Raw genomic sequence first — 23,139 nt, 5'->3', positions numbered from 1 at the left:
ATCCAAAACTTAACAAGTGCCGCCGGCCGCCATCACACTGACAACAATGCGTACCTAAAAGCTATAGTCTCCGATTTGTTGCTGCGTCGAATGTACTTTCCGGTGACGACGCACCATCAAACTTACCGGTAGCGATGCTGTAGGAGTTTGGGTACGGAGTAGCGGGAAACACGGGCAGCACGTACTCAGCTCTCACACCTTGTCTGGCCAGACGGGCGAATCCAGCGTGCGCATCATGGTCGATGTAGTCGAGTCGTACACCTTGAACGAGGACAACCAGCAACTTTTGCTTCTGCGAAGGCATATCCTCATTCGGGACGTCGCCATAGACCCAAGGGGTAAGCAGGAGAAGAACGATCAATACGGACGCCATGGTACACGACACGCGTCCGTCCCAAAGCAAGCCAGGAGGAAAACTCCTCAGACAACTTGAACGGAGGAAGAAATGAGGGAGGGAGGAAGGAGTGGAAGATGGTGCGCCACTGCGGGACGCTTCTGCAGAAGAGAGATTGAGGGAGGATGAGGGAGGGATGGAGGGAGGCTGTGTTGCGGGACTTTTTCCGCGCGGCGTGACGGGAGGACCCATTTTTTTTTTTTTCGGTTTCTGGGCCAACGTGAGGCGACGGGTTGTTGTGGCTTAAAAGAGATTGAGCGATCATTGTGTAGTACTCGCAGTTTTAGGAGTTAAATAATAAAACTAATGGGACGAGGGTATATGTAAGGACAGTGGGTCGTTTGTCGTTCGTTAGGAATTTACATCTTGGAAAATGATGCACCCCGGGTGCTATTTTGAATGTGAGGTGTGCCTTACACACGTCTATCATCAAATTGCCTTTCCTTATTTTCCCCAGCCTGTGCCGAGATTGTCCTTTTTGTCCAGCACCGTATTCAAGATACGTACAACTTTTGGCGTAGGTTTTTAATTATGTTTGGCTTAGTCTGTATGTGTCTACAGGGTGTCCCAGAAAACGTGTCATTGAATTATAATAAAAAAACTACACCACCTAGAGTCATGCGGTCGATGGCATTTGTTCTTACTGGGTTTTTGCCACCTCCTCATGTGAATGTCATGTAACGTAAGTTTAATTATGTAAATTTTTGCTAGCTTAAGCCGGAAATTTGCCTAGTAAAAGTTACTTTTTTACCCCACCAATGTGAAGAGCGTGTCTAATTTACTCAAATTAATGATAATTGACAGGGATATTCAAGAGCTATCCCATCGGAAAAAATAGCCGAACATCAGGCTCTATGGAGGTCGCACAAAATAGCGCACGATGAATTTTTCTACGCAATCTTTGCCAGTCCGACGAAAGGAGGTTGGAAACCCAGCCCACCCCGGCATCGCAGAAAGAGATAACGCAGGCATGGCTTATCACGTCCGACTTTCGCTGGGATAATGCTTTCCCTCTCCCAACTTTAGGAACTGTTACTTTTTCTACTATCACTCTGTGAGCTGGCTTCGGAACCTCCTTTCGTCGGTCTGCGAGCGATTGCGCTCAAAATGTCATCGCGCGTTATGGTCCGATGCTCTGAAAAGCGTGATATTCGGCTATTTTTTCAGATGGGATAGCTCGTGAATATCACTGTCAATTATCATGATTTTGAGTAAATTAGACACGCTCTTCACATTGGTGGGGTAAAAAAGTGACCTTCCCTTGGCAAATTTCTGAGTTGAGTTCGCAAATATTTACATAATTAAACTTGGGATACATGACATTAACTTTACAAGGTGGCAAAAACCTAATAAGAATAAATGCCGTTCACCGCATGATTCTAGGTGGCGTAGTTTTTTTATTATAATTCAATGACACGTTTCTGGGACACCCTGTATAGATTATGCAAGATGCTTTCGTTCCGTATTTTAAAGCAGCTTCATTCATTGACTTTTTAGTTAGTGACTTTCGCGCAAAAGTGAGAGAGCAGTATGGGAGAAAGCCACTCTATCTTTTACAAATCCTGAACGGAGCACGTGTGCTGAAACATCTATCGCCGAATTCTGTTAAGAAAACGAGCCGAAACCGAAACCTCGCGCACCAGGAGCCCAGGGAGGAGCGCGATGGGGAATGATTGGAGTAGATGCTCATCTGCTAGCCAGAGCAACCGCTTTGCGGCCCAGATAAGCAGCCGACGGCGAAGGTCATATCCGCCCGGCGCTCCTGATATTCAAACTAAACCAAACGACTTTTGTTCTGTGCCAAAATGCGACTCCGCGTGCCGAGGGGACAGCAGTTTGTCTGATGTCGATGAACGTTCGTCCTTTATTTCCCTTTTTTTTTCTGAAGCACACTTCTTTGCAGCTCACGTCAGGGAGGGAAGCAAAACCTTGTCTATAGGCAAAAGAGAACAAGTTTGTTTCAAACTTGAGTACCCATTATGTGTAAGAAAGCGCAAGGGATAGCACGAAGACGTATACCAAGTCAGTTTTGTAACTGCGCATTTGAATCAGCGGTCAAATCACTTGGGAATGAATGCAGAAGGAATGCGACGTTTCGTTAAGGATTCCCAAAAGCATGCGCACCAGTGACACACGGATGTGGCAACATTACCCTGTAAATTCTAAGCTACATTCGCACGCGCGCTACACACTTAGAAGATCTTATGTGCAAGAGAGCATCAGCACGGATGTCGTATGCTTGCATGTCTCTGCTTGCTTCGGCCTCGCAACCGGTAAACATGAAATTCACCTTCACGAAGTGTGCTTGATCAAACACACCGGAACTTCGCAAATAATACGCGACAACTATAGCCTTCTCTTTGGACAACTTGGTCACGCCTGCCAGAAGTATAGGAGCAGCGTTTAATACTCGTTCGCCTTCAACGCATTGAGAATCAACATTGCAGTTCAGAAATCTCAAGATCGAAACTACGCGACAACCTGGATACGTCCGCCATGTTGGAGTTTAGATGCGCCACCTACAGGTCATGAAAAACGCGAATGATACGCGTTTACTGTTTTAAAGTTCGTGTAGGCGCCACGAAGAAACTGTGGCTATATGAGCGGCGTAGAGATGTAAACAGATAGAAAGAGGATATCATGAAGGAGTGGGGGACAGAGGGGTTAGTATGCGTCCTGGGCCGACTTCAGGGGGAACTGTGCCGACATTCGTCTGGAAAGTCTGCCGGAAAACCTATAGGGAAAACCCGAGACAGCACAGCCGGTGCGGGGATTCAAACCCGCGTCACTTCCCAGTCTCGGCGTGGAAAGCGGTCATCCTAACCACTATGCCACGGGGGCTGGTAAACGTATACCCGGTTTCAGCTCATTTGCATATAGCAAAATTCGGCACGGGATATACGTGCTCGTTTTCACGATTTTTTTTTAAACAACGAATTGGCTTTCAACGAGTATTGTCTCCCATTCTGCTCTTTTTTCTCGAAAACCCATCATTAAGGTGTTTATTAATGAATTTTAGGTAATTAGCTATCTAGTAGTTACGTACTATCTACACGTTTTTTTTTCTTTTTTCAACCAATCTTCCAGAGGATGTGCGCCTGGCCGTATAAAACGGCGTCTATGCTGCTCTTTTAACGTTTTCATAAAAAAATTTGTAAGGAATAGAAAAGAATACACTACACGTCATGCTGAAAACCAGAGGCGCAGACACACACAACACCACACACGAACGATGATGAGATGGGGCCGATGCCGGCCAACAGGCCTGGCGCGGTAACATCTCATTACGGCTGAAGTCTCATTACGGCCGAAAGTCTCGTTGCGGCCGAAAATTCTTTAATCCCCAAGTGTCTCAATACGGCCAAGATCTCATTACGGCCGAAGGTAGTCTCATTTCGGCCGAAGATGTTTCATCACGGCCAAAACGAAAAAAATAAGCATCCACCATATTAGCAATCGCTCTGTTTTATGTTTCCCAAAGTGTGTCCGAGGCGGTATGCTCCCACGGCTTGTGTCACACTCACACACAATGGTTCATGCACACAATATTGCGACAGTGTTTCATGCATCCCTCGTGAAAAATGTTTTTATTCCCATACTGTGTCATACGATATTTGTATCTGTTACGTCATTTTCTCTTAGTATTCGAGCAACATCCTACTCACTGGTTCTGTGAGCAAACTGTTTGTGTGTGTTCTGAAAAGGTTACTTCACAAGGGCATGTACCAGAAGCCACATGACCTATGACAATGATCTTTTCCCCACTAGCTGCCTTCTATAATTTACGTCCACCTGAAATTAAAAAAAAAAGTACATAAAGTGCTGAACAAAACGACATATGCTCTTGTTTCATGATGACCATAAGACATATGTTGTCAACCAGACATTTTTTTTTCATATATTCAAGACATATTCAAGAAATTATGGACAACAATGACAATTACGTCATAATGATGCAGTTGCATAGCCAGAAAATATTTCAGGAGGTGTTTTATGAGGCTTTACATGGGGTGGAGGAGTGCCCCTCGTTCATTTTTGGGGGGCACTACATTAGTGCTGCTTATGCCACTACACTAGAGTCATAATGTTATAAGCAATGTCACTCTGGGCATTCGGAATTACTCTAAGCTACAATATGTAAATTCAGAATCAATATATCAGAAGGGTAAGCAGCAGATGTTACCTGGAGGCTTCATGCTGAAACCCCAGGCACGCCTCTGGTTTTCAACATATTCAGTACCATAGCTTGCGTGCGTCCTGTCTCTTCTCTGGATAAACCCTACATACGTACGGCTGTCATTGTCGCTACCTCCTCGTATATTGTTATGTTTGTAGATGTAAATACTTTTAATGGCAAGCCCCGTTCACGTACATATTGTGTCTCACATATTAAAAACCCAGTTGGAGTTTTAAAGCTTTTTCTCCGTGTTTCCATCACTGTGTACATAAAAGACAAACAAATTGTATTCAATGAATCGCACGCGTAAGGAAGGTAAGACAACGTGTGGAGACGGGATTATAGTGTTGTCGTGCACTCGTTCCGTGGTGGGGGATCCTGAAGTAGCAGCACTTGCGGCAAACGCGATAAGATGGCATTACTTCCCATTCCACCGTTTGTTCTTTTTGATGTATGGATCGGGCGAATTCTAATTGTTTGAAGCCCATTGAATTCAGAGTGGGTGCTCGTGAAAGATGAACAGGAAATAATGTGCGTGGATTCGTTTTCTCGGCTCACTGGACGAAGCGTGTTGATGGAGCGATTAGAAAGAGTTTTCTGAACGTTGCAGGATGTTGAGTTATATGTTAGTTGATTCGAAATCGTTTTCGAAACTTCTCCCTCGAATGCCATTCATACCAGCTGCTCCCTGCAGATTTTTGCTCTGTGTATTCCCACACCATATTCATCAACGTGAATGATTTATTTGTGATAATAATAATAATAATAAACAATAATGAACAATAATTCACCGGAGACAGAATGATCCCATGTAAAGAAATACACCAAAATGCACCTACACAGGTTGCATACTTGTTCACGTAGAATGCACAGCACATGTTATGTCGAACTTGTCATGGCAAGAATGCCATTTCTAATGCCTTACGATCCTCTTATACTCTTTCTTATTGAACTGTGTCTCACGAAACAAGGGAGTTTTGATTGGATAGAAAAGTTGTCAGAATATGATCCATCCATATTGCTCGACTAGTGCTCCAACTGTGCCATTCTGTATGTGGACAAGATAAAGTGTCACATAACATTTTTTTTAAATTCTGTGTCAGCGCCGCAAAGCAACTGTGGCTATGAGCGGCGTACAGGTGTGGACAGGTGGAGAGAGGACAACAGGAAGGAGTGGGTGACAGAGGGTGGGTGGGTGGGTAGTATGCGTCCTGGGCAGACTTCAGGAGGAACTGTGCCGACATTGGTCCTGGAAAGTCTTCGGAAAAACCCAGGGAAAACCTCAGACAGCATAGCCGGTGGTCGGGTTCGAACCCACCACCAACCAGTCTTCAGCGAGACCTTGGCAACCACCAGCGAGCGAGACGCCTTAACCCGCTCGGCCATGCCGCTGGTGAAGTGGGATGCATCAAGACGTATTATACGCTCTCCAAGTAACCAAGCGTTCTGCGTATATCTCCTCTCCCGGTTACTCCACTCGGGAAGCCCCATTGGCTCCAGCGGCGCCCTCCCTCTTCCCTCTCACTGCCTCCTCTCATGCGCAGAGACGCACTTGCACAGCGTATTCTGAGTCGTGTAGGACTGGTTCTTGGAATCTCGTCGTCTGCTTCGTTGGGAAATGGCAGGTTTCACAAGGCGCGCTGCTCAATGGACTACATTCTAAACCTGGTCACTCAACTAGATGAAGCCCGGGCAGATGGTGAACTCACCGTTGCAGTTTTTCTGTACATAAAGAGGGCTTACGATACAGCAACAGCCGTCATGTCATTCATGACCTATGGATTCTGTGCATCATGGAGCGGGCACTTCACTGGATTGCTGACTCTCTTAAAGGAAAGTTTGTTTTCTTGAGGACAACTGAAGGTGACACAAGTTATCACAACCCAACAGCTGCTGCGCCCCAGGGAGGCGTCCTTCGTCCACTCCTTTCTAATGTCATTTTGGCTGCGTTGCCCGCCTTGTTACCTCGCGGCGTGTACCATACGTTTTTATGCGGACGACATCTGTATACGGTCGCCCGGTAAGCAGTGGCCAGCCCTGCAGCGTCGCCTTCAGAGTGCCCTGGGACTGTGTTGGAACCTTCCTCCTGTAGAGACTCTGATGCTTCCCTTTGTGTGCCGGCATCTAAAGAAATTTCAACTGCATATTGGCAGCTATTGCCAGATACGCCGAGTTCCGCATCATAGATTTCTGGCTTTTACTCTGGATCGGAGTTTGTCGTGGGCGGCGGAGGTGCATTGTCTAAAGCAGGGTGTCGAACCGAAACGTTTTCCGTTCCGGTTTTCGTTCCGGTTACATCATAAACAATCCGGTACCGGTTCTGCTCCGGAGCAAAAAAATAACGGTTCATACCGGTTTTCAACCGGTTACGCTTCTGCTGGGAATATTCATCCCCACACACACAAAAAAAAAAAATCAATGCTACAAAATGTAAACCCGTTTATTCCGCATACACGGTATTTAATATAAATAGACAGCTGTGAAATTGGTAGCTCCTGGTTCCTGTAGGCTACCGTCTGTTCAAATGGGCTTTCTCCTTTATTGAAACGCATGCTACAAACGGACTTGTTTGTCGTGATGTCATACGTAAAGTACTTTCTTGCTGAGTTGGAGCGATTGTGTCCCATCCGAATGTCTGTTGCTACTGTCTAGCCAGCAAACACCACCGCACGAGTACGACGCAAATCGAGGAACACCTTCATTCACAAACGCGCGACAGCTCCGTTTTATTTTCCTCGTGTCCCGTCCACAAAAGAGTTGCCACTTTGCACGGGCTTGCCCTCGCGTATACGTAAATGTATTCAGCTTAGCTGCTCTCAAACAAGGGACGCGTTGCGCGACATTACCGATAAAGAAGCCGTTATGCAGCCCCCTTGGGTCGCTGTTTAGTTGAGGAGAGTTTGGGGGGATCAAATTAAAACGAACACTACGGCACATTGCTAGAGAGTCACATGTACCTCAAAGTCTGTGTGCGCGCGCGAACTATAAACCATTACAAAGGGAGCACAAGGGTCATACTATACCGACATACATTCCACCGTAACCGTAACCCTCGTATAGTATCCATGACATGACTTCAGAGCACACGACGTCTGTTTCATTCGCCTATCCGGAGTCCAAACCGGCGAAGTTTTTTCTTGGACCGAAAACCGTTAGATATATTTTTCGGTTTCCCTCCTGAGCGAAAAAAACGTATACGGTTTCGATTCCGTTCCGGTTCGCACCAAAATAGCGGTTTTTTTCGGTTTTCGGTACCGGTTTTCGGTTCGCTCCGACACCCTGGTCTAAAGGTAAGAGCGGAGAGTTGACTCAACGTACTGTGATATCTATGCGGATAAGCTTCAAAAGGGCCGGTTGGTACAAAACTGAAGAGGTGACTCACCCTATTATTTTTTCATCAACATCAACATCTGAAGATGTGACGATGAAGAAACAACAAGGACGAACTTCACCGTGGCCGTCCTTGCTATTTGTTCGTCGTCACCACTTCAGATATCTCTGCTGCTCTCGATGGGGTAGCTCGACGAAAGCAATGCTTGGTGTTCACTGCTCCCTGATACGCCAGTTGTTAGCGTACCACATACTGGTGCTTCACAACCGCCCTCGCGACAGAGCAAGCCCTACAAACCACTCTTGCAAAGAGTAGTAAGTTATGTCTTGGCGTTCCTCGAGCAACTTCCAACACGATAGCCATGACATAGGCATGGGAACCACCTGTATTCGTTCTCAGGATGCAAGAGTCGTTTCGCCACTTCTCTCGACTGGCAACGCGTCATCATCGCCATCCTCTGCTTCGAGCCATATTGCGACGCTCCAGCTCTGCGTTCACTCGTGCTTTTCAGACACAACGGTTCGTTCTCCCCAGACACAAGCAGCAAGTGTAACCAGATGTTCCAACATGGACCCTACAACCTCCTGCAGTGAGGGTCAATATCCCTGGTCTCGCACACAGAAAAGATGTATCTACACAAGTCATCCGGCAGCTTAGTCTAGACTTAATGGAGAGGTCGTCGGGCAGAATACAACTTTTCACCGATGCATCTACAACGACATCTGGCTCGTCGTGTGCGTTCGTGGTTCCTGAGATGAGTATGAGAAAGGTCAGCACGGCTGTCACACCGCACCTCGGCCTTAACAGCTGAACTCCACGGGATCCATCTAGCTCTAAGCTTCGTCATTTCTTAACCCGCCTGCCCTCAGTGGTCTGTGTACAGTGACTCAAGATGTGGCCTTGAGTCGTTGTTCCCTATGCTCATCACAGGGTCTCTGGCCCTTATTGTTCATAATGTGCTGCACCTATATGATGTTGCAGTCTCACAGGGGCATCATACCATATTTCAGTGGATACGTTGTCACTGCGGCATAGCCGGTAACGAGACCGCGGATGCTGCTGCGCACCGAGCACTCCAACAAGGTCACTAATGCCACTAAAGCAAGGTCACTAAAGGTCAAAATAAATGCCACTTCACCATAAGGGACGTGAAATGAGACAACAAATGTGCGACTCCTTCTTGGCTGACAGGATCTGCTCGATGTTCCCTGTTGCACAGGGTCGACCCCGAGCTACGTTCCTGGCACCTCCGTCGTTTCCTCGACAAGCAGCGTGTCTCCTGCATAGGCTCTGGATGAATGTCCCGTACAGCGGTCGGTTGCTCTACGAACTGGACAAGTCACCATCTCAGAACTGCAATGAGTGCGATGTTGTCGAGCACACAGAGCGCATCCTCCTCAGGTGCTCAAAGTATGCCGACAATCGCAGGACACTAGAAGCAAGTCTGTCTCACCTGGATGCCCTGCCATTTGACCTTGTAAAACTCCTGGGCCCTCAGCCATTCAACCCTCAAGCGGCTGCATTGAAACTTGAAAGGGCTATTACGTTTCCGTGAAGAAAGGCATCTAATTGACATTTTGTGACGCTTTCTGGTTCCTCGCGTGTGACAAGTGTTTCTACTGGTTCGGGATCTTTGTCTCCCCCCCCCCCCCAACTACTGGGTTTTCTCCTTTTTTCCCCTCTACTATAACTGTGGCTAAGTGGTGAGTATAGTCTGTCTGACTTCGTCATGCGACTTACGTCCCCATTTTATTTCTTCCTTTATCACATCACATCAAGACGTCTTGTTTTAAAGAAAATTTAATCTTTTATAATGTAATAGTTTGTATAGCTACGCGCGCTTGTACATGAATTTCGTCACTGAACGTTAAAGGAACAAAAGCAGACATGTATGTGCAGACTTATTCGTTAGACCCGTGCTCGATATCGATCCAGTTAGCTCGCCCCGTCTCCCCCGTTTTGTAAATGTCTATCGACATTCTACACCTTAACCGTCTGATAGATGCACGGCAATGCGTACATCACCCGTCGCGCATTAATCATGGGATTTAGATAAGAAAACGGCATGCTGTGAAATAAATGTTCGGCGATGTTCGTCGTTAATAATGATCTGACAGGGTACCCCTCCATTTAGTCCTACGCGCGGGTCTTTCTTTCTTTCTTTTTTTTTCACGAGCACCATTCACAGGATGTCGGCCTCATGGGAATATCTAGAAAGAATGCGCACAAAAGAAGAAGCTTTAGGCTTTTGGTCTGACGACCAATAGCACAGGTAAAGATTCCGGCTGCCTGATGTCAACGATGACGTAACGTGCTTTGGAGATTCCCAACGATAACCCGTAGACATTTCCAAATCGTGTCATTATTCCTGTGTTACATAACAGTGTTTGATGGCAGACAACACGAAGCAGAGTTCTTCTGGACCTGTAGAGAGTTTGTTTTCCATTCTTTGTACGAGACATGCGTTCGAAGACTGTCCTTCTGCAAAAAGAAAAACAAAACAAAACAAAGGAAAAAATAACAATTAGGAATATACTAGGCGAACGCAAGAGACACATGGACGAACGCCTCTTGCGTTCGCCCAGTGTCTTTCACCAAAACCAACACGCTCTACTAGCCTTGTTACTCCAGAAATAAGGCGTAATTGAAGATATGTTTAAATAAATTACGTAAGCTCTGGTTCTTCCTTCTTGACGACCCGCATTCTTATGTCAAATAACCACAACTTTAATATACGTATAACTCGAGTAATACACTGAAGTATCACTGTCATGTGTCACAGATACCTTAGAAAATACATGTCGCTGCTTACCCGTACTATCATGCTGACCTTCTATAAGTACATATTATGCAACTGCGTTATAATAATACCGAATATGACTTACCGCCAACCGATCAGCTAGACTTCGAGCTTGTCCTCTTGGAGGACGTAATCGTTTTCGGTTGTCAGGTACTGCTGAATCCATCGATCAACCACTGCAAGAAGCTGAATAAATATGCAATTCAGCTAGCTCCGTTTATAGCCATGACCATGAACGCGCTCTTCAAGGGATCTGTACGATGTTCACTTCACTGTAAGCGCAGTTGATGGAGCAATCGCGGCTCTCTTTCCATTGTTTACACCTCGTTCGTGCATTCCCGTTACGACCAGCTGTTCCCTTACAGGAACACACGGCGAAAAACGTTTATTTGCACGTCGCAACAGTATAGCGAGATCCGTGCGCCCCCTTACGGCGCCATTAGTCTGTCGTGTTACGTGCTTCAAGTGTGTTAGTGCGATCACGTGATGTACATCAGCGTTCTTTGGGAATGTTAACGGTTCTTTTATTGTTTCAGACCTTAAAAAGGAAACGGCGTTCTTCAAGTGGACCTTGGTGATAAAAAGCTCGCTGCCGCCGGCGACTCAGGTGAGCGATATCTGCGGCAACCTGGACGAGGACGCCAGCAATGCTGAAATTTCGTGTGGGCGGAATTGACCCACTAAACGATCACTGTGGCGTTGTTCATAGTTGTCTCGCCACGTAAGACCATGAATTATCAATTGTCGGTCGGCGATGGCAAATCTACTCGCCGTCCAAGAGTGAATATGTCGTGAAACACGCGATAGTTTGCGTAAATGATGAACAGCTGCTTTGTCATGACGGTTGCGTACTTTTACTTATGGAAAAATAAGTTTGAAAAGTTCCACCGCAATCACTGTATTTTCCGGTGCGGGAAGTGTCCTGGAAGGGGCGTTATCCCCCGGTGCGCGTTACACGAGAGCTTTTTATTCCTTAAGAGCCGTTACTAAGAAGATGTCGCGCAACCTCTAGCCTCACGCCTTGGTTCACCACTGAACATAGGCTTGAATCGTTCGTTTGGAACCGAGAAAACTGGATGGCAGACGACGAACACAGGGCGGGCACACGAAGAGCGGACAGAGATATCGTACGTCGGTGCAACATCAAAACGTCGTCGATGTTTCGGTGATCCTAAACTCATTTGTTGTCGCTGTTGTGAAGAAACGAACAGCGAAGAGACCGAAGTCTGCTACGACACTACTGGAATCGGAATTATATGGTCTCGGGTAAGCATTGTGCCCCTGATAGACGTAGTAAAAAGTACAGATAACCAATGCAAATAAAGGCCTTGATTACGGTAGACGCTGTAGTGTAGAGTTTAGTTCTTGTGCACTACGTTATTACCGTCGGTATTTTCGCCTTCGTGGGGGGGGGGGGGGGGGCGTTATACATGGGATATTTATTAAATTCTGTTAATTTTTGGGGTACGCGTTATACACAGGAAAATACGGTACTTTTTTATTTTGTATTGTATATGAACTGTAAGAAAAGAGACAAATGAGGGAAGTGTCAAATAAAAAAATAGTAACTGAAACTGTGGAATCCCGAGGAGCGAAGATAAGCTCGTGATGATGGTGTTTTGTCGATTAATTCTGTGATGTGTGGTGACATAGCATGATTTGTCATAGCTTCAACGAAATATACTACGATGTGCTGCTCTTGGTGCCATATTTGGGTGGTCGATTTTGTGTCGTTGTCCGCAATCGAATACATCGAAAACATACACTTACACTTTTACACTTTCAATCGAGTTGTACATCAGCAGTAAGATGTTTGATTTATTTTTCCGTTGTGAATGCCTTAGATGATTTGACTAAGACATGCAATCTTGCCGTTGGCACTCTGGCTTAAAGAAAGCACGTTAAAAGAGGTATCTGAGACGTGAACATCTTTACCTTTAGATGAGTGCAAGGGAAAACATATGATTTTACATCCACAACAGACATTTATAAAGAGCACATGGAGCCATGCACAAGGTGCTGCCAGCTCTGTGTTTTGCCGTGAAATGTCAGTACGAAGTACTACACTGAAAATCGGGAACATGGAAGGGTACAAGCCTTCGAATTTCATATGTTTTTCAGCACCTGCTGTGTATCACGTTAACATGTCACAAGTAAAACACTTCAAACACAAGTCGTATAAACTCTCCATGATTTTCCTGAAACGGCGCTCATTTTCCAGCAACTTATGTGTTCTAGTGGAAGACGTCATAGAAACCGCCTGAATCAACATAAAAAGTAGACACATACAGCTGCCACGCTCTAGAACTGCGTAAACCTCACGTTATCAAACGCGCAAAGGTGAAGCACGTCCAATTCCGCGAAAAAGTCTGGCATTGTTCAAGCACTGTGTAGACTGCACAATGATGACTAGTATGCAGCCTGCACGGGCACACTCCTGCGGTTGACTAATCAACAGGAAATCGTAGTTCATCTAGAGTTTTTGGCAGATTTGACCAACGCCCTTGGAATGCATTCCTTCTGCACCGTCGCAGTGACGTCACAACACGTTGCCAAGTGACTTTCGGTGGCTTCGCTGGCGCTATAGACGACCTACACCCCCACGTAATCGATTACGTTTCGCCGCCGCGCAAAGCATGCGGGTGGGCACCTATCAATCTTATCAGCCTTTTCCGCCTATCAGCAGAGGCGTTTTTCCCGCTTCTTGCCCACCACAGCAAAATATAACCTCGAACCAGTCTTATCGTGACATCACACGTTTGTAAACGGAGGATCGTCTATAGCTTCCGACACTTTCGTTTTCGTTCCCTCCCCAGCCCTCTTTGGCAAGCGACCGCAAGGCGAACGTCTGTGGCATATCGACGCGCCACACTTAAGAGTGATCTGACATTTGCTCTCTTTTCCAGACAGACTCCACTGACCGAATCAGTGGGCAACGTGTAGTGACTATCTTTTACGAGGCATGTAACTTTCTTGCACTCTAAGGGTTGAGCTGTGTCTTTTTTTCTCGTCTTCGTCGTGACCGATGCTACACACCGCCTGCAGTGATGAGTCCAACAGTCTTGCTGTCCAGGGAAGAGTTCACTAATCATTCATCCGCAGCTGAAGCGTTATAACTGATGCGTTCCTTCAGGCCCATGTACATGTTCGGCTTTCGTGACCTGATTTTCATATAGATCATCGTGACAATGACCACAGCAAGCACGATACTGACGACGATGAGTAGTCCTAGTACGACCTTCATGGCGGCGCTCACGTCGTGCACAGTGGGAAGTGTTACCATGTTGGAGCACATGTCTGCTGTCTTCAGTTTAGTGACCAGTCGACCTGCAAGGGCTTCTGGACTTGCACATCTGCGAGGAAATACAGACGCGCATTGTACTTAACAGACTCCGCACCCTGTCTTTGTATGTATGTGTATAGTGTGTTTTTTTTTTCGTCTTTTCGGTGAATTGGAGCGCGCACTTTTTCTGTTGGAAGAACACGTTTGTTCGTGATTCAGCAGCAGGAGACAAGAACAAGCTAACAGGAACAACGCATTTCCTCCAAGTATACGGTTCCTGCAGTGTGCGTTAGACCGCTTAGCATTTCGCCAGTTCCTGATTTATTCTCACTCTATCTCCTTTTCTTTTGCATGGTTTACCGATGAATAATTCAACCGTCGACGGACAGTTCGATTTATATGCAGCTCAAATGCCGATCCATAGAGTCAAGACCAACTAAGAGTATAGCTGTGAACGACAGCTTGTCTTCTAAAGATCATGAACACAACGGCAATTCGTAAGCAAAACGGCAAATGCATGGTATTGGTGGTGGTGATGGTGCTGAGGTCACTGACGTGATTCGTATTTTGTGTCTGAGAAATGAACCTTCAGAAAATGACCTAATTGCTACATACTTGTTACCTATAAGAGCAAGCACAAGTGGACTGCTGGGATTGTAGTGTAAGTTTACTTAATTGTCCTGTCGTTACTACATCTCCCAATCAACCAGTTCTTTCAGGAGATGTTTGTAGTGACGCGACCGGCTTGCCGAGTTCTTTAAGTTACATAGGTACAGCCCTCGTCAACCTTAATAATAACACTGGGAAAAATATGGTCTCGTTTCCGAGCGCGATTACAGCAACCCTTGGGGCAATAAGGAAATCTTAATTGAACAAAATTATTGTGTTAGTTTAACGCGAGGATTTTGTTCACTTAATATGCCCCCAGTGAACCCAGGGTGGCTGCTATCGCGCCCGGAAATGAGACTGAAATGTTTCGAGTGTTATTATTAAGGTTGACGGGAGCTGTGCATAGGGTGTGTAGTGGTTAAACCACCTATATATATAGAGAGAGAGGTAATGGTGCATATTTGTGCGTGCTGTCATGCAGTGCAGTATTGTTCAATACAGTATTTGCACGGACCGTGGTATTAGCTTTGCTAGAATATTAGTTTTCGAGGTTTTGAACTCTCGCCCACATTTTACCCTGCCCATGCTGATATGGTTTCACTCCCGATGTCTAAGTTCACGTTACTTACGTCATTGCGAATTGATAATTTATGTCACCGAAATATGAGAAAGTTCATGTTGCGTTCAAAGCTGTGTTCTCAGTTCTTTGGTTCATGCCAGGGTCCTAGTATAGAATCGTCACTTTCTTGGTCGACAATGACTTACCTTAATTTCCCATCGGTAACATCTATATTGATCAAATCCTGCATCCAGGACAGCCTGCAGTCACAGATCCACGGATTCTCTGCGAGGTCCACCTCATTCACATAGTCCCACTGCAGCAGCGCCGAGGACAGCGTCTCAAGGCCGGTTTGTCTCGCATAGAAGGAATCCAGTTCGATTCTTGCGCCAGTTGAATTGAACGTGAACGCGAGCTTGTCAATCCTTTTTAAATGAGGCGAGAAACTCAGGTCCACTATCTTGAGACTCGCCACGTCACTGAATGCATGGTGCTCAATGCTTTTCAGGTTGATCATGTACTTTAGGTTGAGACTCCTCAGAGATGTTAAGTTATAAAACGAAAATGGAGGTAATATGTGCAGCAGGTTGCTGCTGAGGTCCAGATGTCTTAGTTGGGTCATGGTACGCATAGCACTCAGCGGAACCGCATCGAAAGCATTAGAACTCAGATCTAACGCCTTGAGGTTGGCAAGGTTCCTGAAGTCGTCGGGCTTCAGAGTCCTAAGCCCAGTGCTTTGGAGATTAAGATGATTCAGCGATTTCAACTGATTAAACGCACTACCACTGAGCTCCATCAAGGGGTTGTGCGCTAAATTGAGATCCTCCAAATCTGAAAGGTTTTCAAAGTACGTTGGAAGCAACGTTGAGATGCGGTTGTAGCTGAGATCCAAGTTACGCAACTTAGTCAGGCCGCCGAATACGTCTTCTTCTAAGGAGTGTAGCTTGTTGTGAGCCAGTGTGAGAGTTCCTAGGTTCATTAGACCGTGCAATGATCTCATTGCGACGAACGTGATGGAATTGTGCGAGAGGTCTAGAACATGCACGCCTTCACCGACATAAAAATAATAGTCGAGGATAACGGTGAAATTGTTGCCGGATAGGTCAATTTCGACGACATAAAGGGGAACACTCAGTCGGTCCATACTGTCGATGCTTTTGTAGGAGCAGTCCACCCTCATTTCAGCTACGGAGTCGCTTGGAAGGCATCCGCACTGGTACTTCTTGCAGAGTGCACTTGGGGTGAGTAGAGGATGTCCTGAGGCAGCACTCGGTAGCTCCGTCGTCGCTAATCCGTTCGGACTCGTGTCTAGCTGGTTCGTAACATCTTTGCAGTTGCCACCATGTAACAGCAGAATTACCGGAATACATATTGTGCGGAGGAGGATGTAGCGTGCCATGTCAGCGAGGTGTCTCTGTGGAAAAACGCAGAAAATCACATTCAGTCCAGCCCTGGCGGTCACGAGGTGCACTATACACGAGGATCGTGCTCATCACGTCACTCGCAACCTTTGAACGCCTTTGAGCCACGTGACATAGGAAAATACGGGGATACCTCGCAGGCGTCAAACCGAGGGCCGAATGAGGCAGCAGTGCGTTTTTACGATTTCCTCCCGTAATTGCACGCATACCGCAACACCTCACGGCTTGCCCTCCATTGGGACTCCAGCGCGGCAATGTTTTTCCAATGTCACGTGACCAAACGTGACGTCATCGCACAAGCCTCAACAAGACCCACACATTTTGGAGACAAATTTGGGATCTCATGAAATACTGTCCTCCGGTTCCAGAACGCGATAAAATAATGTCTGTCACCCCCTTGAAGACCTTCTTTATCTCGAGATAAATGGTTCTCGTAGCGCTACATCTTCTATTTAGTGTGCAAATGACGTCGCAGATAGAATGCTGTTGTGCACCAATGTGAAAAAAAAGGAAAAAGTGCGCGGCATGCTGACTTCAAAGCTAAATTCATTCAAAAGTGGTGCCAAAATTGCGATAAAACCGGTTGGCGCGACCCCTGGTGCGAGGCAACACGCATTTTAGCGGTCAACACTGGCACTCAGGGCCAGTTTCTCACTTGACGACGCCCGACGCGACGTCGTGAGCTGGCGGCGGAAATAGACGCGCATTTCCGGCGTTGGGAGAGGAGAGACGTCGAGCCGAAAAATTTGCTATGCCGGTTTCGTTCACGACGTCGGCGAGAGTTGGCGAGAACGATACACTGGCGACCAATAAGGTGCCACAGAAAGGCCACGCCTCCTGATTTTTCCTCTGCTTTGGACGACGGTATGCCACTGTGGTGGGAACATGAAAATCGCGCGCGCTGAATGGGCGGCGGAAATGCGCCTCTACTTCCGCCGCCCGCTCACGACGCCGCGTCGAGCGTCGCCCAGTGAGAACTGGCCCTCATGTATCCAGATCTTTTTTGTGTGTGTGTGATTTGGTTAGCTGGAATGACGACTGTGTCAATCGACAAGCTTTCAGGTACCCAAAAATGGAGGATGATCCAGGGACGCTGAAGTCCGCGATAGGCCCGCGCTCTGGCGGATTTTCCCTTAGTCACGTGATGTTCCATCAATCAACTATCCAGACATGGATGAACCGGACGGCCCATAAGCTCTCGAAGAAGTAATGCTACAAATGTTCACCAGTGGAATATCATGCTGCGACAACCCCTTCGTTTCACGTCTACCAAAGCAAGAAATAGACAAGTTAATGTTTTTTATTTCCCTTATTTATTTTCTTGTTCACCGAACTGGGGAGCCAAAGCATGCACACGCCCATGCCGCTTTTCTGATAAGGTGACGAACGAAAGTCTACATCATGAGATGGCACATGTTACCGCATCGAGGTGTTCAGGTGACTGCCATTATGCACACTCCTCAGCATTATCACGTGACGGCCTCGATGTCACTGTCCCCTAATAGGCAACCACAAATGCAAGCAGAAAGGGACAGCTGCCACTGAAGAAAGCTTAGACGTCAAAAACGTTTCATTGCTACATGAAGACAGAGACGGAAACTTAGCTTTCCCCTGTAGTTCGTGGCGAATCTGCATGGTTCGCTGCGAGCGAAGGCTCGAGCTATCCTTCATTCGATGGACCTACTCCCCACGCGTTGGATGGGCCGATATGCACACCGGTGACCGGTCATTCTAGCTCACCATAGCTACGATTTTGATTTCCACGCAGCGCACCGCAGACGTCGTTATGTTTCACCTGGTGTAACGCACGCAACGCGATGTTGGTGTCTTTGGCGCAGTGTTGCCCGCAATTTTAAGTTTAGGTTTTCTGCAAAACTATGAGTGCGGTGAAAATTGTTACATTAGAGTAGTAAAGCGTTATGATATTGAATGCACTCATTTTATGAGATAACGCCTCAGTTGCGTTACGCTTTCTGTTTTCCGCGTTTCATTGGTCTAAACTATTGCTGGTAGTAGCGAAAGTTAGAGATGAAAGTTAGAAATGATAGTTCGAGTGAAATGCAAACAGGCAGAGGGTATAGGGAACCGATGTTTCAATAATGCGCGCTGTTTCTACTGATCTGGTACTTCCAGAATTGCAGCAAAGTTTTCTTGTTCTTTTTTTAACCTTTTGATTGCAAGGCAGAATAATTTATTTGTTGTTGGATTGCGAAACTGCAGTTCTCATATTGTCAAGATATAATCAAACACTGATAAAATAAGCCCTGCCTCCAGTTTGAAGCACATAACTGTGCTCACAATACTGTAGAGGTGATGGCACCAAATGGTTTGGCCTCCAAATACAACCTAAAAACCTACACCTGGCAGCAGAGGTGAGTCGACTGTAGGCATTAATGAGGCACATCCGTCTAGTTCTTAAACTTCAGGCTTAACGCGTTGATGGTACACAGCGCTGCTCTCGCATAATTTTGTTCTCATATGCACTGGCAAAATTTCGTCAATATCTGAGGTCATGTCGCTATGTTATTACAACGTCTAATTTTGTATAAGGCTAAATGCATCTACTTGTACGTCTCTTCTATATGACATATCATTCTTTCAAACACAGCCGAGGTTGATACTACGGGGGATGACACCGTGCCAGACCGCCGGTATATAACTGCACTGCTATGTTGGAAAAAGCTTGGTATTATAACGCTTTGTATCTTCTTAAGTAATTCCAGTCTCACTCGCTCTTGCCACAAGCACGAAATCGATTCACAGTCCTTCCCTGATTACACACCCTGCTTAGAAACGTAAAAATTGTACGTTGTGAACCCGTTTCCACGTGACTACAGCGCGCACGCCGATCAACAACACGACGCATTCGCTACGTTGTCTACGAAAGGCATAAAAAGTGCGCGGCAGACTCACCTTGTGCATACCAGTGCGGAAGTGGCTACGTGGGAGTGGATGACGTCAGACCATCTGTTTGTTTACGGGCTTCTTAGTGAGGCTGCAATAGCGCTCGCTTTAGATGCGATGTGTCCTCTGCACTGAGATGCGGAAAGAAGGGTTGATACGCCGTAAATCTCCACTACCAAGAAGGGAATACGTCATTCTCGGCTTATCTATTAGAGAGGCGGGGCTGCCGTGAGACAGTAGCGGTAGACCCCTGATATGGGCTACTTCTGCGATATGAGTCACATTCAGGGACTGACACGTTGTGGCACCTTTCCTTATTCTACGGAGTTTGTACAAAGACTTTTTTAGAACCAAAAAAGAAAAAGGGGCAATTTGTAATGTGGTTGGCCGTTTGGGGACACAAGTATAAGTGCGGTGAAGGAACGTTTGTTGCTGTCTCATCAGTTTATAATTTGCTTTTTTTTTCGGCCTGCGTCCTTTCTTTTCATTCGATTGACTCGATTTGCAGGGGTAATCGTCACCATTGGTAGTACATTGTTAAGAATTGAAGTGCTTCTCGTATCAGTTGAAGCACGAATTCAAGCGTGTAAGACACCTCGAATGACTGCTTCAAAACCCAATCCCTAAAATATCGTACAATATTTGCCGCAACGCAAATTGCGAAATGTGTTGCAAAAAGGTCATGAAATGCACTACATGCTGTGTTTCACGCCAACGAACCCGCCTTCAGAAATTGTCATATGGAGAACAACTTGAGTGAATAAAAGAAAGAGAGAGACAGAGAGTGAAAAAGAAAGAAAGAAAACACTTCAGAAACAAAAGAACAATAACCCTATATTAGCACACGGACGGCTAATTGTGAACGCGTTGCCCTCGAAATATTTATACTCATTGATATCAACCCATATTTGTGTCCGGTTATCAAACCGCGCTATTGGAATAAGGAAGTCATTCAACATAACTCATCTTCCACATTTTCAGTAGAATGACAGATGCGCTATCCTTGGAAGTAAAATTCGTACCGTAAAAATTCGGATATCGCAAAAAAAAAAAAAAAAAATCAACAAGGCTCAACGCCATCGTAACGCTGCTTATCGAGAGTCCACAAGAACAATACACCAGCGACGAAAACTAACTATACCAAGACCAAACAGGTTTCAACAATAATGAAAACAATAACCCTTCGTTCACTAGCATTTCTTGGCGCAAAGGAATGTCATGAGAGACGTACGTACCGGAAGGCGTTCAGGTAACGGTGCTCGAGCTTCCTCACTGTGACGTTGTCTGAGCCTGGATAAACTCAGCGGCGGCCCTTTGTCGATCTTTGGACTGCAGGAGCTGATAGCGTTGCGAGCCATTCCAGAAAAAAATATGCTTGATAAGCGATGCAGCCGTCAGAGCGGTGATGTAGCCGTCAAAGCGGTGCAAATGGATGGGGGCTTACGAAGGCGACCCGGCTTCTACACGTTCGAGAGTCATCTGCCAGCCGTATAGCTGTTTATTCACGGACGAAAAACAGTTGCGCAACATTTGGCTGCGTCTCAGTTTTAATACGCGCCATCCGCACAGAATTTCAAATCGTACGTGGAGAGGGAAGTGGCGAACATTATTTCGCCTCGCGTCTTCGATCGTGAAGGGAGCTACCTTCCATGCTCTTACGTGATTAGGTAAAAATCGCTTGTTCCGTCATGTTCCATTTCCATTTAAAGCTTCATTTCGCGTGTCCTTGAAATAGTGCGCTTGGTGTAGGGGGCTCGTAGGCACGGACGTTCCGAGGATTGTTTTTTTTTTTTTCAGTTGGGAGGAGGGGGGGGGGGGGTTAAAGCGTGCAACCTCCTCACCCGTTTTCCTAGTGACGGACGGACTCTGCGGGCTGTGTGGGTTTTCAGAGGTTCGTATTATTATGACATCTGAGAAAAATCATGACGCCCTACGAATAAAGAGTGCACAAGTTTCACACGTGACCTTGAAGGTCAATTTTTTTTTGGGGGGGGGGCACGGACACAGTTGCGCACCTTTCGGTAAACCCACGCTTGCAGGTGAGGGCGAAGTTTTGTAACAACCAGGCGGTTCTTTGGTACCAGACCTGTAAAGTAATTAATTACGAAGGACCCAATTACTGCAAGAGATTACGTTCTCGTTGATTAATTACTTCCCATGTTACCTGCGATATTATGTAACTAATTACTTTTGTAATAACTTGTAATGTACTTAGAATTACTTTCGGAATTACTTAGTATACCAGCGGTATCGCCGAGCGAGTTGAGGCGTCCCACTCGTTGGTGGTAGCCAAGGTCGTGCGCTGAAGACTGGGAGGTCGTGGGTTCGAATCCTACCACAGGCTGTGCTGTCTGAGATTTCCACTGGGTTTTCCGAAGACTTTCCAGACGAATGTCGACACATTTTCCACTGAAGTTGGCCCAGGTCGCACACTCCCCCACTCCTTCCCACGGTCTTCTTTCAATCTGTCCACATCTGTCCGCCGCTGGTATAGCCATAGTTGCTTCGCGGCGCTAACACGTAATAAAAATACACATTTGGGATCTCTCCTTCATTTCATATCTTCAATCATCTTCACGATGTCCGCATCTCTCTCCCTCTCTCTCTTTTTTTTTGTCATTCACAAACACAATGCTGTCGTAACCTTTAAGACATTGTAACACGGAGAATGTTCTGTTTTGGAAGGCCAATGAACCTTACACGATGCAGACATGTGCAGTATTTTGCAATACGTTAACAAAGGCCCTTTTTCACAGTTTTACTGTTGCATTTTCGGCGAAATTTCTGCGATGCTTTGCAGCCTCACTTCATGCGTATTATGATGTTTCTGCAACGCACAGATTTCTAGTCCTCGTACTCCACTCGTAATTTAATTTGTTCTTTCAATAAATATTTCCACATGTGTAACGAGTTCCTCGAGGAAGAAGAATAAAATCACACATCAAAATTATATATTAGGATGAACGGAACCCCGAGGAAGATCACTCGGCGATAACACTTCACCAACCAAGCCGATCGACTGACCCACTGAATGTGAGGTGAGGAAAAGAGAAGAAAATTATGGAGATCCAAAGAATGTAACTTAATTTCCTTTCCATAGCAACTGTAATTACGTTACACTAATAATTTTGTAATTGTAGCTGTCTATTTAGTTACGTCTGTGAGCACGAAGTTGTAATTATAATTCAGTGACCTCTAAAACGTAATTTTGACAGGTCTGCCTGACTCATGCGCTCGAGCATGTAGGTTAACTTCTAACATAGAACGCGATATTGCTTAATATTGCTGCAGAGAAAAATGGTGGAAAAATGCTGAAAAAAAAAAAAGAAAATTCTGATGCTGTGGTGCATTTCGGCGTCGTCTTTCTATTATATCAGTGAAACTTTGTGTCCATGGGATGTAAAGCCATAGTTGTCTGAACTGCAATGCGCAGGTTCCATTGCGAACAGAAGTACCACCTGTCTCAGCACGAGAAAACAACGCGTCACCTAGCTAACAGTCAACGTAACGGAGCCGTCAACGTCGAGACAATTGTTCTTGTCAGAAAATATCGGGGATGGAAGAAAGGCGCGTTTTACGCAGACCTGCGCGATGCGTTGCGTTAGTGGCCGCAAATATCTACTCGCGAAAGCTCAAAATTCGATTTTCCAGCAATTCCTGT

General features: G+C 46.0%; 2 protein-coding genes and 2 long non-coding RNA genes across 5 annotated transcripts in view; 1 reads left to right on the top strand and 3 right to left on the bottom strand.

Moving 5' to 3' along the window:
* Positions 1–462, bottom strand: part of LOC135386093 (glycerophosphocholine cholinephosphodiesterase ENPP6-like) — a 48,870-nt gene extending 48,408 nt beyond the window's left edge. The window contains exon 1 of the mRNA XM_064615822.1: positions 127–462. Coding sequence (XP_064471892.1) covers positions 127–373 — 247 coding nt within the window. The 5' untranslated portion in view covers positions 374–462. The remainder of the gene's footprint in view (positions 1–126) is intronic.
* Positions 1–12,057, top strand: part of LOC135386094 (uncharacterized) — a 69,154-nt gene extending 57,097 nt beyond the window's left edge. The window contains exon 3 of the long non-coding RNA XR_010420594.1: positions 11,239–12,057. This is a non-coding gene — a long non-coding RNA (uncharacterized LOC135386094). The remainder of the gene's footprint in view (positions 1–11,238) is intronic.
* LOC135386095 (uncharacterized) lies at positions 10,243–12,095 on the bottom strand. The gene is made up of 2 exons (XR_010420595.1): positions 10,788–12,095; positions 10,243–10,383 (listed from the first exon to the last, which is right to left on the bottom strand). It is a non-coding gene; the product is annotated as an uncharacterized LOC135386095 (long non-coding RNA).
* Positions 12,096–12,488: 393 nt separating this feature from the next.
* LOC135386092 (carboxypeptidase N subunit 2-like) lies at positions 12,489–20,951 on the bottom strand. Of its 2 annotated transcripts, none has more exons than XM_064615820.1 (4): positions 20,714–20,951; positions 19,488–19,609; positions 15,360–16,567; positions 12,489–14,055 (listed from the first exon to the last, which is right to left on the bottom strand). In XM_064615820.1, exons 2-4 carry the CDS (start codon positions 19,494–19,496, stop codon positions 13,791–13,793), a joined length of 1,482 nt encoding a protein of 493 aa, XP_064471890.1. In that variant the 5' UTR covers positions 19,497–19,609; positions 20,714–20,951; the 3' UTR covers positions 12,489–13,790. The 2 variants fall into 2 exon arrangements, with proteins under 2 accessions (XP_064471890.1, XP_064471891.1); XM_064615821.1 differs by having other exon boundaries at positions 19,488–19,604.
* Between the last annotated feature and the right edge of the window lie 2,188 nt (positions 20,952–23,139).

This window comes from Ornithodoros turicata, chromosome 2, assembly GCF_037126465.1.
Source record: "Ornithodoros turicata isolate Travis chromosome 2, ASM3712646v1, whole genome shotgun sequence".
Taxonomy (NCBI): Eukaryota; Metazoa; Arthropoda; class Arachnida; order Ixodida; family Argasidae; genus Ornithodoros; species Ornithodoros turicata.
The sequence above is the reverse complement of the archived record's forward strand: the minus strand, read 5'-3'. Positions and strand labels throughout refer to the sequence as shown.